At 39.6% G+C, this 13,418-nt stretch overlaps 2 protein-coding genes across 2 annotated transcripts; one reads left to right on the top strand and one right to left on the bottom strand.

Moving 5' to 3' along the window:
* Positions 1-2,809: 2,809 nt before the first annotated feature.
* LOC306829977 (extracellular calcium-sensing receptor-like) lies at positions 2,810-6,748 on the top strand (the record flags this gene model as incomplete). Its single annotated transcript, XM_079353194.1, has 9 exons — positions 2,810-3,042; positions 3,322-3,616; positions 3,770-3,856; positions 4,026-4,295; positions 4,514-4,720; positions 4,799-5,074; positions 5,323-5,550; positions 5,641-5,764; positions 5,835-6,748. 9 exons carry the CDS (start codon positions 2,810-2,812, stop codon positions 6,746-6,748), a joined length of 2,634 nt encoding a protein of 877 aa, XP_079209320.1.
* A 2,037-nt stretch (positions 6,749-8,785) lies between these two features.
* On the bottom strand, positions 8,786-13,157 carry LOC306830689 (extracellular calcium-sensing receptor-like). Its single transcript, XM_079354297.1, has 7 exons — positions 12,865-13,157; positions 12,487-12,776; positions 11,912-12,207; positions 10,622-10,827; positions 10,312-10,533; positions 9,889-10,012; positions 8,786-9,812 (listed from the first exon to the last, which is right to left on the bottom strand). Exons 1-7 carry the CDS (start codon positions 13,123-13,125, stop codon positions 8,899-8,901), a joined length of 2,313 nt encoding a protein of 770 aa, XP_079210423.1. The 5' UTR covers positions 13,126-13,157; the 3' UTR covers positions 8,786-8,898.
* Positions 13,158-13,418: the final 261 nt, after the last annotated feature.

Here is a 13,418-nt window from a genome sequence, read left to right as displayed (position 1 = left end):
AACACTATGTTTGGGACCCTGATCTGTTTAAAAATACAACAATAAATAAACGGCTGTAACACCAAAAAACTGCAAAAGGTTACTTTTTCTTGGCATGACAGTAATTTGTCTTAGATATTTGATACCCACATATTCACCCAACTTCTCCTGCTATTCAGGAGACAAACTGATCATACAACACAGTTGTTTAGAGTAAATAACCACAAAATGAATGGTGCTATCATAATTCATCACAACATGGAAAGAATCATATCACAGAATATTCTAAAGTCAACAGATTATGAACAGAATATTGATCAAATGAAAGCAAGAGAGTATAAGTCACTCACTTGTTTATGTTTGATGTCAATACCAAGGGAGAAGGCAGTGTCATCCATGCTGACCCCACTCATGAAATACTCATTCAAAATCTCATTTTAAATTTCATAGGAATCATCAGCAGTTGGGGGAAAAAAACACAATGAAAAGCAAAAGCAAAAAAGGAGAGGACACAATGTTTCAAACATGGAAAAGCACATTAACAGTATTGCTAGAGATGACTAGGAGAAAAAAAACAATTTTCATGTTTGATTTTGACTTTATTATGAGTTCCTATTAAATCATGATAGACAGGGAAACTACTAAGAAGAATATTAGTTGTGATTGTTTCTATTTCCATGGTTAAAGGTAAAATATTAAGCAAAATATATATTATCATGTTTTTCGATAAAAAAAAAAAAAAAACAACAACCAAAAAACATGTGTCCCAATTGAAGTATAAGAAAATTCCATTCTCTCTGTTTTTTACCTTCTCCATTTTTCAGAAAATGTGTGCTCAAACAGGCTGTTTGGCGATGTTCCCTTTGTGACATCACGAAGGGCACTAACCCCTCTCCCAGGTGGGCGACTCTCCCACAGCTTGATGTTTGTTTTGCACTCTGAGTCTGCCTTCTCAATTCAAACAATAAGGCAAGGTGCAAGTTAGCCCAAGCTACCTAAGTCCTTCCTGAGAGGGGAGTGGTCAAACACAGCTCACTTGCAATGAAGCCAGAAGACACCAACCAGCTTCGTAAACTAGAAGCCTGCCTCAAGGACATCAGGACCTGGATGACCAGAAACTTCTTACTGCTTAACTCAGACAAGACTGAAGTTATAGTGATTGGACCTAAGAACCTTAGAGAGACTTTCTCTGCCGATATGATGGCCCTTAGTAGTATTAACGTAGCCTCTAGTACCACTGTTAGTAACCTAGGAGTTCTGTTTGATCAGGATATGTCCTTTGATTCATACATTAAACAAATTTCAAGGACAGCTTATTTTCACCTTCGTAATATCTCTAAGATCAGGCAGATCTAGTCACAAAATGATGCTGAAAAATTAGTTCATGCATTTGTTACCTCCAGGTTGGATTACTGTAATTCTATTTTAGCAGGGTGCTATGGTAAATCTCTAAAGACCCTTTTTTCGTCCAAAACGCTGCAGCTCGTGTTCTGACTAGAACTAGGAAAAGGGACCACATTACTCCTGTATTGGCTTCTCTCCACTGGCTCCCTATACAATCTAGAATTGAATTTAAAATCCTTCTGCTCACCTACAAAGCTCTAAACGGTCAGGCACCATCCTATCTTAAAGAGTTAATTGTACCGTACTATCCGACAAGAACATTACGTTCCCAGAAAGCAGGCCTGCTCGTGGTGCCTATAGTCTCTAAATGTACTATGGGAGGTAGAGCGTTTAGTTATCAGGCACCGCTCCTTTGGAATCGTCTACCAGTCGGGGTCCGGGAGGCAGACACACTAGGTACTTTTAAGAATAGACTTAAAACTTTTCTTTTTGATAAATCTTATAGTTAGGGCTGTCTTAGGACCAGCTCATAGTTATGCTGCTATAGGCCTAGACTACCGGGGGAACTGGCACCAGGATCTCTTATCTCTCTCTCCCTCTTTCTCTCCCAGCTTTCATATCTTATTACTGCTTGTCACTATCTTTATATTCTAACCTCTCCCTTTTCTGGGAGCTCCTGAGCTCTCTTAGGTTCCTTGGGACTGTTGGTGAGGATGGCCTGCCCGGACCCCCCCCCCCAACCAATCCTATCCTATTCTTCTTTCTGCATCTTGTCCCATCTCCCCCATCCCATTTTCAAGCCCAGCACAGTTTGGCAGATGGCTGTTCCATCATGAGTTGTTAAAAGGAAGTTTTTTCTTGCCACGCTATGACGGATTCAACTGGGCTCTTGTAATATAGCCATAAGTGAGGTCCTTTACCTGCTTTTTGTAAATATAACAATGAGCATGGTCTTGTTACCTGCTCTTTTGTTAATGTTAACAGACAAACAGTAAGGTCCTTTACCTGCTTTTGTAAAGTGTCTCGAGATAACGCCTGTTATGAATTGATGCTATATAAATAAAGATTGATTGATTGATTGATTGATTGATTGATTGACTTGCCTTTGTAGCAATAGACAGAAACAGCCTGTTTTGTGCAGGGCTGAAATGAACTTTGAAATGTTTTCCCAATGACACTCGGGAAAACATCATGTGACCTTTGTACTATGAAAGCACATAAAAAGTGGATATTAATATCTAAAGCCATTATGATCAAATCCATTTAGACTTCATTACAGTTAGAAATATATTCTTGATATATTAAAATATGATGCAATTAAATAAGATTTGTCGTCAGTCGTCCTTCTACAACCTCCTACAAATCTGGTTGGTGTGCCAAATTAAACAAATAGTGACGTGGATGCAAAGGGGATGACATGTTTCTATGTATAAAATAAAGTGATTTGCAAATGGATTAGAAAACTGGGCGAAGGAGGAGACAAGCTATGGGTGCTTTTGCTATCATACGTCCATTGCTTTTGATGGTGTTCTTGTCTTCATTTTTTCTGCCTGTATCGCCCTCTTTTTCTCCACTCTGTAAATTACGGAAACAATTTAATCTGAATGGTATGCACATGCAGGGCGATGTTGTTCTTGGTGGACTGTTTGAGGTCCACTACTCATCTGTCTTTCCCGAGCTGTCCTTCACCTCTGAGCCTAATCAGCCAAGGTGCCAAGGGTGAGTCACACACATTTCAATCATATGATTGTGTAATTTATTCTTCTATAACCAAGGTATATATCTTGAGCAAGATGTAATTTTACTAGAACTGTTCAGTATATAAATGTTTAAAGTATAAATTAGAAGTGTGGTAAAATGCAATTATTTTTTGACAATGGTTTACAGATGGATCCATGCTTGCCTGTTTGGTGCATTTTATCCAGGTTTTCATGCAATGATAATGATGATGGTTATGTATAGTTTGCTTTTCGTTAATGTTGTCATTATGTGTGTTAGCTTTGATATTCTAGGATTTAGGCATGCTCAAACCATGGCATTTGCGATAGATGAGATCAACAACAACTCTGACCTGCTACCTAATGTGACTCTGGGATACACTCTTTATGACAACTGTGGTACACTTGGAATAGCATTACGTGCTTCTCTATCGCTGGCCAGTGGTCAAGAGGATCAGATTTCTTTGGATGAGAACTGTGTGGGGTCTAATCCAGTCTTGGGGATTGTTGGTGATTCATATTCAACATTTACTATTGCCACGTCTGATGTGATTGGTTTATTCCAATTGCCCATTGTAAGTTTTTTATGTTGTCGCTTTTTCAATGTGCCAACTGAGGATGATTTCATGTGCTCTATGTCAAGGAAAATTGCAGATTTAGTTTCTTGAAAGTTTTACTAGCCTGCATGAAATTTAAAACTGGCTTGTGCCTTAAATTTTCTTTCACAGGTTAGCTACTTTGCCACATGTCCCTGCCTGAGTGATCGGCAACGCTTTCCATCATTTTTTAGAACAATTCCAAGTGATACTTTTCAGGTACATTGATGCAACGAAGCATATCATTTTGTATTTACTTGCATTGCATAAGAGCTTCATGTGTATTCAGGACATTTATGTGGATTTGATGAACCTTCTAATTTTTGTTTTTATGCCAAACATTTCCAACAATACACTGTATATTCCATTATTCTATCAAAATACTTAGGTGCGTGCTATGATCCAGATTCTAAACTACTTCAGATGGACTTGGGTAGGCCTTCTGGTCAGCGATGATGACTATGGACTTCATGTTGCCCGCTCCTTTCAGTCAGACTTGGCACAGTCTGGTCTAGGTTGTCTGGCCTACACAGAGATTCTGCCCTGGGGTAACGACCTCGCAGAACTTAGAAGGATTGTGAATGTGATTAAAACATCCACAGCCCGTGTAGTTATTGTTTTTGCACATGAGACTCACATGATTCACCTCATGGAAGAGGTAAAAAATATTCACCTCGATAAATAACGATAAAATGTGTCGTATATGTTGTCCTGTAAATGATATAATGACTGATGTTACAGAAAAAAGAAAATCATCAATATGACTTTGGCTTAAATTACCCTCTTACGATGTTATTAAACTAATATCAAAATGCTTATATACTGTATTTGCATAATATTCAGTTGTGTTTGAACGAGAATCATCACAATTCACAGGTTGTGAGGCAAAATATGACCGCCCGGCAATGGATGGCAAGTGAAGCCTGGACAGCATCCACTGTGCTCCAGACCCCGCAACTCATGCCGTACCTGGATGGCACACTGGGAATTGCCATCCGTCGAGGAGAAATACCAGGGCTGAGGGAATTTCTCCAACAAATACGTCCTGACCCAAAGTCCAACAACAGCTATGGAAATAGCATAGTAATGACCCTCGCCTTCATCTTGGCACTCAAATTTCAAAGTTCTGATTATAGAATAAATGTTGATTTTCTTTCTCAGGTGAAGCAGTTTTGGGAGTACACATTTCAGTGTACTTTTGCACCCGCTCCACCAGGTTGGGTTGAAGCAAAGGGAGCTTTATGCACTGGGAAGGAAGATTTAGAGAGTGCAGGGACAGAGATATTAGATATGTCAGAGCTCAGGCCAGAGTACAATGTGTACAAGGCCGTGTATGCTCTGGCGTATGCTCTGGATGATATGCTGCGTTGTGTGCCAGGAACAGGGCCTTTCAGTGGGCACAGCTGTGCCAGTTTACAAAGAATGGAACCATGGCAGGTGTGACACAAGTTTAGTATTTATCAAACCTGCCCTGTATTATAATGTGGTGTTTAGTTAAGTTACTAATATTAAAGAATTATGTCTGACATCAGAACACTTACAAAAAACAATAACAAATGGATGTCAAACTGTCTAACTTTGAGTCAAACATAATACATATTAACAGTATTTGCAGAAACAAGTTACTTAAAAAATATTATTTTTATTCATTTGTTGTGCTGTTATTTGTCTTTTTCGATTTGTAGCTTGTTCATTATTTACAAAAGGTCAACTTCATAACATCATTTGGTGATGTTGTTTCATTTGATGAAAATGGTGATGCCTTGCCAATCTATGATATCATGAATTGGCAGTGGCTCCCTGATGGCAAAACTAAAGTTCATGGTGTGGGAGAAGTTAAGAGGTCACACTCCAAAGGAGAAGAACTCACGATTGATGAAAACAAAATCTTCTGGAACTTTGTTCCGAAAGAGGTATTTCTCTCAGAAAGCTTTCGCTTTTAGACCTATTGAAAGTCATTATAGCAGTCTTGGAGAAATAAAGATAATTTTTTCTTCCACAAGCCACCTCTCTCAGTATGTAGTGAGAGCTGTCCTCCAGGTACTCGCATGGCTAGAAAAAAAGGGAAACCTGAGTGCTGTTTCGACTGTGTCCCCTGTTCTGAGGGAAAGATCAGCAATGAGACTGGTTAGTGTTCATGTTCATTATTTTTGTGATATATGTTAAATATATGTCAATAACTCACTTGTTTCCCTAGACTCTACGGAATGCACTAGTTGTCCAGAAGATTATTGGTCAAACGCCCGGCATGACCACTGTGTTCCTAAGACGATTGAATTTCTTTCTTATCATGAACCGTTGGGTTTCTGCTTGACAACTGCCTCATTGCTGGGAACATTTCTCTGTGTTGTCGTCCTGGGAATCTTCATCCATCATCGCAGCACACCCATGGTACGAGCCAACAATTCCGAACTGAGTTTCCTCCTCCTTGTGTCACTTAAACTATGTTTCCTGTGTTCACTGCTGTTTATCGGCCGCCCCAGATTGTGGACATGCCAGTTGAGACATGCAGGATTTGGCATTATCTTTGTACTTTGTGTCTCATGTATTCTGGTGAAAACTATGGTGGTTCTTGCCGTGTTTAAGGCCTCCAAGCCAGGAGGTGGAGCTGTTCTCAAGTGGTTTGGTGCCATGCAACAGAGAGGGACAGTCCTGGTCCTTACTTCTATTCAGGCAGCAATTTGCACTGCTTGGATTGTGAGTGCCTCGCCAACACCTCATAAAAACACTCTTTATCACAATGACAAAATAGTTTATGAGTGTGTGGTGGGGTCTACAGTTGGCTTTGCAGTATTACTTGGCTATATTGGCTTTCTGGCAATCCTCAGCTTCGTGCTTGCATTTCTGGCAAGAAATCTCCCTGACAACTTCAATGAGGCCAAACTCATCACTTTCAGTATTCTTATTTTCTGTGCTGTGTGGGTTGCCTTTGTCCCAGCATATGTCAACTCACCAGGAAAATATGCAGATGCAGTGGAAGTTTTTGCCATCCTTGCCTCCAGTTTTGGTCTGTTGGTGGCACTGTTTGGACCCAAATGCTACATAATTCTACTGAGACCAGAGCAGAACACAAAGAAAGCAATCATGGGGAGAGGTGCAACAAAGTCATAAAAGTCTGTAGTGACATAGGTTCAGTTCAAAAACCCACCATTACATACACTAACATGAGAAAAAAAGAAAGTCTCACTTTTTTCGAGGTTTCCAGGTTCTGTTAGCAGCGAATTAAGAAATTAAGCCTGTATTTACCTCTGCCAAGCCAACTTTTCCTGCTCTGAGGAGACCATCTTATCATACAAATTACAGTTTAGAGGAAATAACTAATGTCCAATTCATTATTTGCGTAGTCTAGTCTCGTTACAAAAACACACACGTTCAGATTATATCACACTCCTCACTGTTTCTCCATTACCCCACTGTTAGAAGATTACGTCAAGAACACTCATTATAACTCACTCATTATAGTTGTTATGTATTATGTAATATTATGTAACACCCATATTAGATCTCAAAGACATGTGTTTTTACCATTTTTATTACCATATTGTGATAAACTGTAACTGTTAAAATATGATTAAATGAATATGCTTCTAATTCATGCTTCCCAATGTTTGAATATGATCTCTGTAATATCAAATATTTTGAAAATTATCAAAGGAGACACTTGGGCTCCTCCACAGTAGATTACATTGTCACATTGTGATGTTAGTAAATTGTGAAATGCATCTATTAATGTTGTCTTCTATAACAAGCTATAGATTCTGAGTTAAGATTTAGTATGTCAGTATGATAAATTGTGTATTTTTTCCGAAATGTCTCACCCTTAGTCTTTCCATATTACAAATTGTCTTCATGGTTTGCAAAGAAATATGGCTTTGATTTTACAGTGAACGTGAGGCACATTTTAAAAGGGAATTTTCATTAAACTTTACAATAAGAAGAAGGATTAAAGAGACTCAAGTTGAAAAACGTATATACTGTATAACTCGATTAAAGAGAAATTACATTGAAAGTACACTCCTATTGTGATATAATGCATAGTAAATGTAATCGGTAAATTGACTTCTGCTTGCACAATGTTTTTCAAGTCTTCTGACTACTCAAAGCGCCCCAGCAAACACGTACAGTTGGGGCCCATACGGATTGAGTTACAAACTGATTAAGCTGTCTCTGAGTCATGTTTTTTGGTCCAAACATTCAGTGAATCGTAACACAGGCAACACCTCAAGACTAGCTCAAGGTCTCACTTGAGTTGACTTGTCGTTAAATAAAAATAAAAAAGTAATTAATTGTAATACTGGTCTCTTTGTTATTATTATTTGTTATTAAAAATAGCCTTTGATTGCCCATAATAATAATGGTTACTAACCTTATGGGTACCATCAGGGACCCATAATAAGCCCATATGGGGCCCAGCTAGTTTGGGCGTCAGATGGGAGAAACCTGGGTTGCCCCTGTGGGTCTAAGCTAGGGCCCATGTAATGCCCAGCTTGAGCCAGCCCATATCTGACCCATATGGGCCCCGCATGGGTTTGTTGACAGGGGCTTAACTTCAAACCCTCGACCTACAGGGTGAGAGACGACAGCTCTACCAACTGAACAACAGCCGCCTGGTCAGTTTAGCCAGACTCTTTCTGGTGCTCGACGATGTCAGGTCTTCACTCTACACAACCAATTATGGCTACCCCTATCTTCATCCTGACCTCTGCCCCAAGAATAAGAAGAGAGTGTGGAGTAAGACTTTGACTTCTTGTTGTCAATATAAGAAAATAGAAATCTTGTGAGAACAACCCTGGGTTTCTTTGAAATAGATGTCAGTGTCTCTGTAACTGTGCTAACTGCATGTACCAATAATTTAATAAAAATAATTAGAAAAGGGTTATATTTCTGGAGAATGCAATGACCCTATTCATGACCTATAAGGCCTATGTGTAATCTAAGTCCAGGGAGGCAGGAAAATCTAACACATTTCAGAGTAATAAGCATGCACTTCCATCGTTTTTCATCAACAGTTGTATTATTTAAACATTAATTATTTTATGGAAATGTGAAAAACAACAACTCAGTAAAGCAGCATGTAGTATCACTTTCAACTTTATTTATTTACTTATTCTGCATTCAGCATCTTGTGAAATGATGTGTTTGATAAAATAAAGTCGACATTAAAAAAATTGCGGACATTTAATCAACTCAAAGAAGATGGCTGACTTTGCACATTATCAGGTCTATGCTGTAAGTTACCATCCTGACTATGTATTTTAACTTTAGATGTCTTGGGATTGATATTTGCTCATTAACTGTTTTTTGGTGTTCTTCTCTGGCTTGAACAATATGATAAAACACTTTGGAGCAAATATGCATAGTATGAGTCCAAAACTGGAGGCAAGAATGGCAAATATCTCCACAGCCACAGTGAACTTCCCAGGAGAGCTGACATATGCTGGGATAAAAGTAATCCAAACTGCACAGAATATGAGCATGCTGAAGGTGATGAGTTTGGCTTCATTGAAATTATCAGGTAGTTTCCGGGCTAGGATAGCTAACACAAAGCAAAAGATGGCTAATAGACCTATGTAGCCAAGCACAGCCCAAAATCCGATAGCTGAGCCTAGTGCACACTCCAGGATGATTCTCTCCTTGTATATCGAAAGGTTTTTCATTGGGAATGGGGGACTAAGAATCAACCAAATAGTGCATATTAATACTTGAATAAAAGTGAAAAACACAACGGTCATTCTTTGCTGTGGCGGGCCAAACCATTTCATCACATTACTACCTGGGAGTGTCGCTCTGAAGGCCATTAACACAACTATAGTTTTCCCAAGAACACAAGAGATGCAGAGGACAAAGGTGATGCCAAACGCTGTGTGTCTGAGCATGCAGGACGACTCAGAGGGCGCTCCGATGAACGCTAATGAACACAAGAAACACAAAGTCAGGGAGAAGAGCAGCAAGAAGCTTAGCTCAGAGTTGTTGGCCCTGACAATTGGAGTTTTTCTGTGACGAAAAAATACAGCCGCTATTATGATAGCAACACAGGCTCCACCGACTGAGAATGCAGCCAGGATAATTCCTAAGACCTCGTTGAAGGAAAGAAACTCTACAGGCTTGGGGAAACAAGTGTCTCTCTCTGAATTAGGCCAGAACTCCATGGGGCAGGGGAAACAATCAGAGGAATCTGAAAGAGTAGATCAGAAAGGGGTTTTAGAGGTCATATTTATTGTTGTTGCAGATATGTATTAGAAAAAAAGGACCTGTTGCATTGCTAATCTCTCCCTCAGGACATGGTATACAATCATAACAGCAGATGGGCTTTCCTTTCTGCAGCACTTTACGAGTTCCTGGTGGACAGCTGTCACTGCACACAGACACCGGCACCTAGACATACAACCCACATAGGTTTACTGGACAGCTTTGATAAGGATTGATTGCATTTTTCTAGTCATTTAATCAATTAATCGTTAATCCCTCTTCCCACTCTTTCATACTTACTCTCACTCCTTTTCGGGCTTGTACATTACATTTATTTAGAAAGTATATCAGAGCTTGTTTAGTATAATCTCATTCATTGTTTATCCATATTACTTTTTTTTACATTTCGCTTTCTTCTCTTTTTTTCTTTTCTTTTACTTTTTACTTGTTTGAAATAACATACATTATATTGGGCTCTTGCTTACTTGTGTGCCAGCCTCCACCCAGGTGATGTCCCTGTTGATATGGAACTCCTTGTCCAATGGTAGTGATGCATCATAGTGTCCTACTGTCACTAACTCAATGCTGCCACTCTGACTTCTCTGCCAATTAACCAGCTCATATATGGCCACAGGATCCCCATTGACATCAAATGACACATGGTAACCATTTTGAAAGAAATCAACTTTCTTCAGCTGAGTAAGAACCTGTTGGAAGGAAGTTAAGTAAGACAGTGATGGTGGGAAATAATACACACAATTTATAATCTTGCTGTTCTGATTTGTTTTGACTGACCTGTTCCGACTCTGTTCTGCTGAATTTGTCACACTGAGTGCTATTATTTGTGTTCTGACACACTGCGTTATGAATAGCATGAGCTATGGCATAGGCAGCCTTGTATACCATGTGAGTGACTCGGAGTTGAGAAGTATCAGTGTATGGGCTCTGAAGGGTGTGTATGTCTTCAGTCCCAGAGCACACACTCTCACCTTCAGATGTAGCTAAAAAAAATCACACAGAAAAAGAGTGAGATGATTTTTAGCCATGACAAAAACAATCCATGTTGTTAATATTTTTCTTGTGTTTTCATTTTTAGTTTTTCTTTTTTTATTTTTCTCCCACACTGGTCTCTATAAAGCAAAGTTTATGTACAAACATTCATCATTTCTGATGTTCATGCTTCATCCTCATTTCATTTAAATGACTGTTATCCCTCCAAAAATGAACAATATTTAGAAAGACATCAACTGATTCCTTTAATGCCAACCTGTCTTTACCTGTTTTATTAGGCAAACAACTCAAATCTTAGTATGGCAATTTGTCAAATTTGTTGTCAAATATCTCTCACAATACTTTCTGTGAGCAATATCCACCTGACATGCCCAGTTATTTCAGGATATTACAAGCACAAAAATGTCTGAATTGCTTGAATAAACAGTTGTCATTGTCACAAGCAAAATGTACCTGTTAAGTTTCTTTGAGTTCTTTATCATGTACATACAGATACTTACATCAAGAGCACAGTTTATTAAAGTGAAATTCAATAAAAAAATATATATATATTTTTGTTGGGAAATCATTCATTAATTTAATTAATTTACACTTTATTAATCCCACGAGGGGAAATTCAGTTTTTACACTCTGTCTAACACACACATAGGCCGAGATACACACTCATGCACAAACAGGGTTCTAGTGACATGCATTAATGGAGAGGTCTCAGAGTGAGGGGGCTGCCCACAGCGAGCGCTCCAGAGCAGTTTTGGGGTTCGGTGCCTTGCTCAGGGGCACCTCGGCAGTGCTCAGGAAATGGACTGGCACCTCTCCAGTTACCAGACCAGTTTCCGGACTTGGTCCGTGCCGGGACTTGAACCGGCGACCCTCCGGTTCCCAACCCAAGTCCCTACAGACTGAGCTACTGCCGCCCCAAAACCTTCATTTCCCCTACATAAACTGTTATTGTTAGATACTGTACTGTAGAAGTGTAACTAAAACCACCCAATAACAACAAAAAATAAGAATAGGTTGACAGAACACAACTGGGTCACTAATGTTAAAGTGGTAAAGTCAGCAAAACTTTCTCACTTTTTACCAGCCTGCAGTTAAATGAATCTTCCCAGAACTCAGTAAGCATGGGAGAGGCAGCAACTTTAGTGGGAGATAGATCCAGTAAGAAGTCTCTGAAGCCTGGGATGACAGATTGCTGAATTCCAAATCCAATGGCACCGGCACAGAAGCTGAACCTCAGCATGTCCGGGTCGGTTACCCAGGACTCACTGCCTATCCACTGGCGAGGGGGAGACGGCTTGAGAGACAACTCTTCCAGCAGGATCCTCAGGTCTCCAGAGGCAACAAATGCCACAACAACAACAGCTGTTGACCTGGAGAAACAAAATAGTGGATTATTTCTACATCTGTAATCAATTTAACATTCTTAAAGATATCACAAAAAATCTGATCCTTAAATTTATGGGATCTGTGTGGGATTATCTCTATTTTCACTTTAGTAAGAAATAGGTTTTATAAACATGATCAGAAAAGGATACATTTCATTAAATACACGTTTTTAAATCTTATATTTGGCTACAGTTGTTATTTTATTTTATATGTATTTATCTATTTATTTATGGGGGGGGGGGGGGGAATTGTGATTCAGACACCTGCGGATAACGTCAGCCACTCTCTGGATCTTGCTTCGTGGATTTGTCCGGTAGAAAGATTCAGAGTACTCCACACAGATGCCCTCCTTCCGCGCTGCGTCCAGGAAAGACGCCATGCCATTGTTGCCATAGTCCGAATCAGACCGGACAGCTCCAATCCAAGTCCACCCGAAGTGTTTGACCAGCTTGGCCAGCGCGTCAGCCTGGAACTGGTCACTTGGGATGGTTCTGAAGAAATTTGGGTACTGCTGCTTATCGGACAGGCATTCGCATGTGGCAAAGTGGCTCACCTACCCAACACAGTGTTTTCATTTAACATAATGGACATCAATATAGCTTTGTGCTACATCAAAAAACCTTTAAATTGAAAATATTTACTTGCGGAATGTTAAAGGAGCTGATTACGCGCGACATGCTGATAGAAGGCGTGGAACCAGACTCTCCAATAATAGCCATGATCATACCAGATTGCGAGCACTTCTCGCTGGTATTAAACACTGGGTCAAGACCGTTTGCCAGCTGGAATCCCACGTGCACCGCCACAGGCACTGACGCGCATGAGTCGTGGATCTGGTAACCGAGCTTGATGCCCGGCAGCAGTTCCGTGCTGTTGTTTATCTCCTCGATGGCAAAGACCATTGCGCGCGAGAAGCGCAGTTCACGTGAGTCCAAGCTGTACACAGACACTTATGTCACTGTTGAAATGTATAGGCCTATACACTGTAAAGAAAACTAATTATAGTAGAAACATACATACAGGAGAACTGCGACTCATAATCAGTGAATCAAAATTCAAAACCAAGGATTAGAATTAACACGTTTTTGAGCATTTGAATGTACAGACCAGTCAACGAAATCCAAACTTATTTAAACATGTCTACATCAATTTAAAAAAAAAAAAGCTATTTGTTTGTCAATGTGCATGAGTAAAC

The sequence above is a fragment of the Symphodus melops genome, assembly GCF_947650265.1.
Source record: "Symphodus melops genome assembly, chromosome: 10".
Classification (NCBI taxonomy): domain Eukaryota; kingdom Metazoa; phylum Chordata; class Actinopteri; order Labriformes; family Labridae; genus Symphodus; species Symphodus melops.
This window is presented reverse-complemented; position numbering and strand designations above follow the sequence as displayed.

Excerpts from the sequence above, each read along its gene's own strand:
- LOC306830689 (XM_079354297.1), bottom strand. The coding sequence starts at position 13,125 with ATGGTCTTTGCCATCGAGGAGATAAACAACAGCACGGAACTGCTGCCG. Across the intron at positions 12,777-12,864 it reads GCTCCTTTAACATTCCGCAA|GTGAGCCACTTTGCCACATG; the intron begins GTAAATATTTTC and ends TGTGTTGGGTAG. Across the intron at positions 12,208-12,486 it reads GTGGCTGACGTTATCCGCAG|GTCAACAGCTGTTGTTGTTG; the intron begins GTGTCTGAATCA and ends TTGTTTCTCCAG.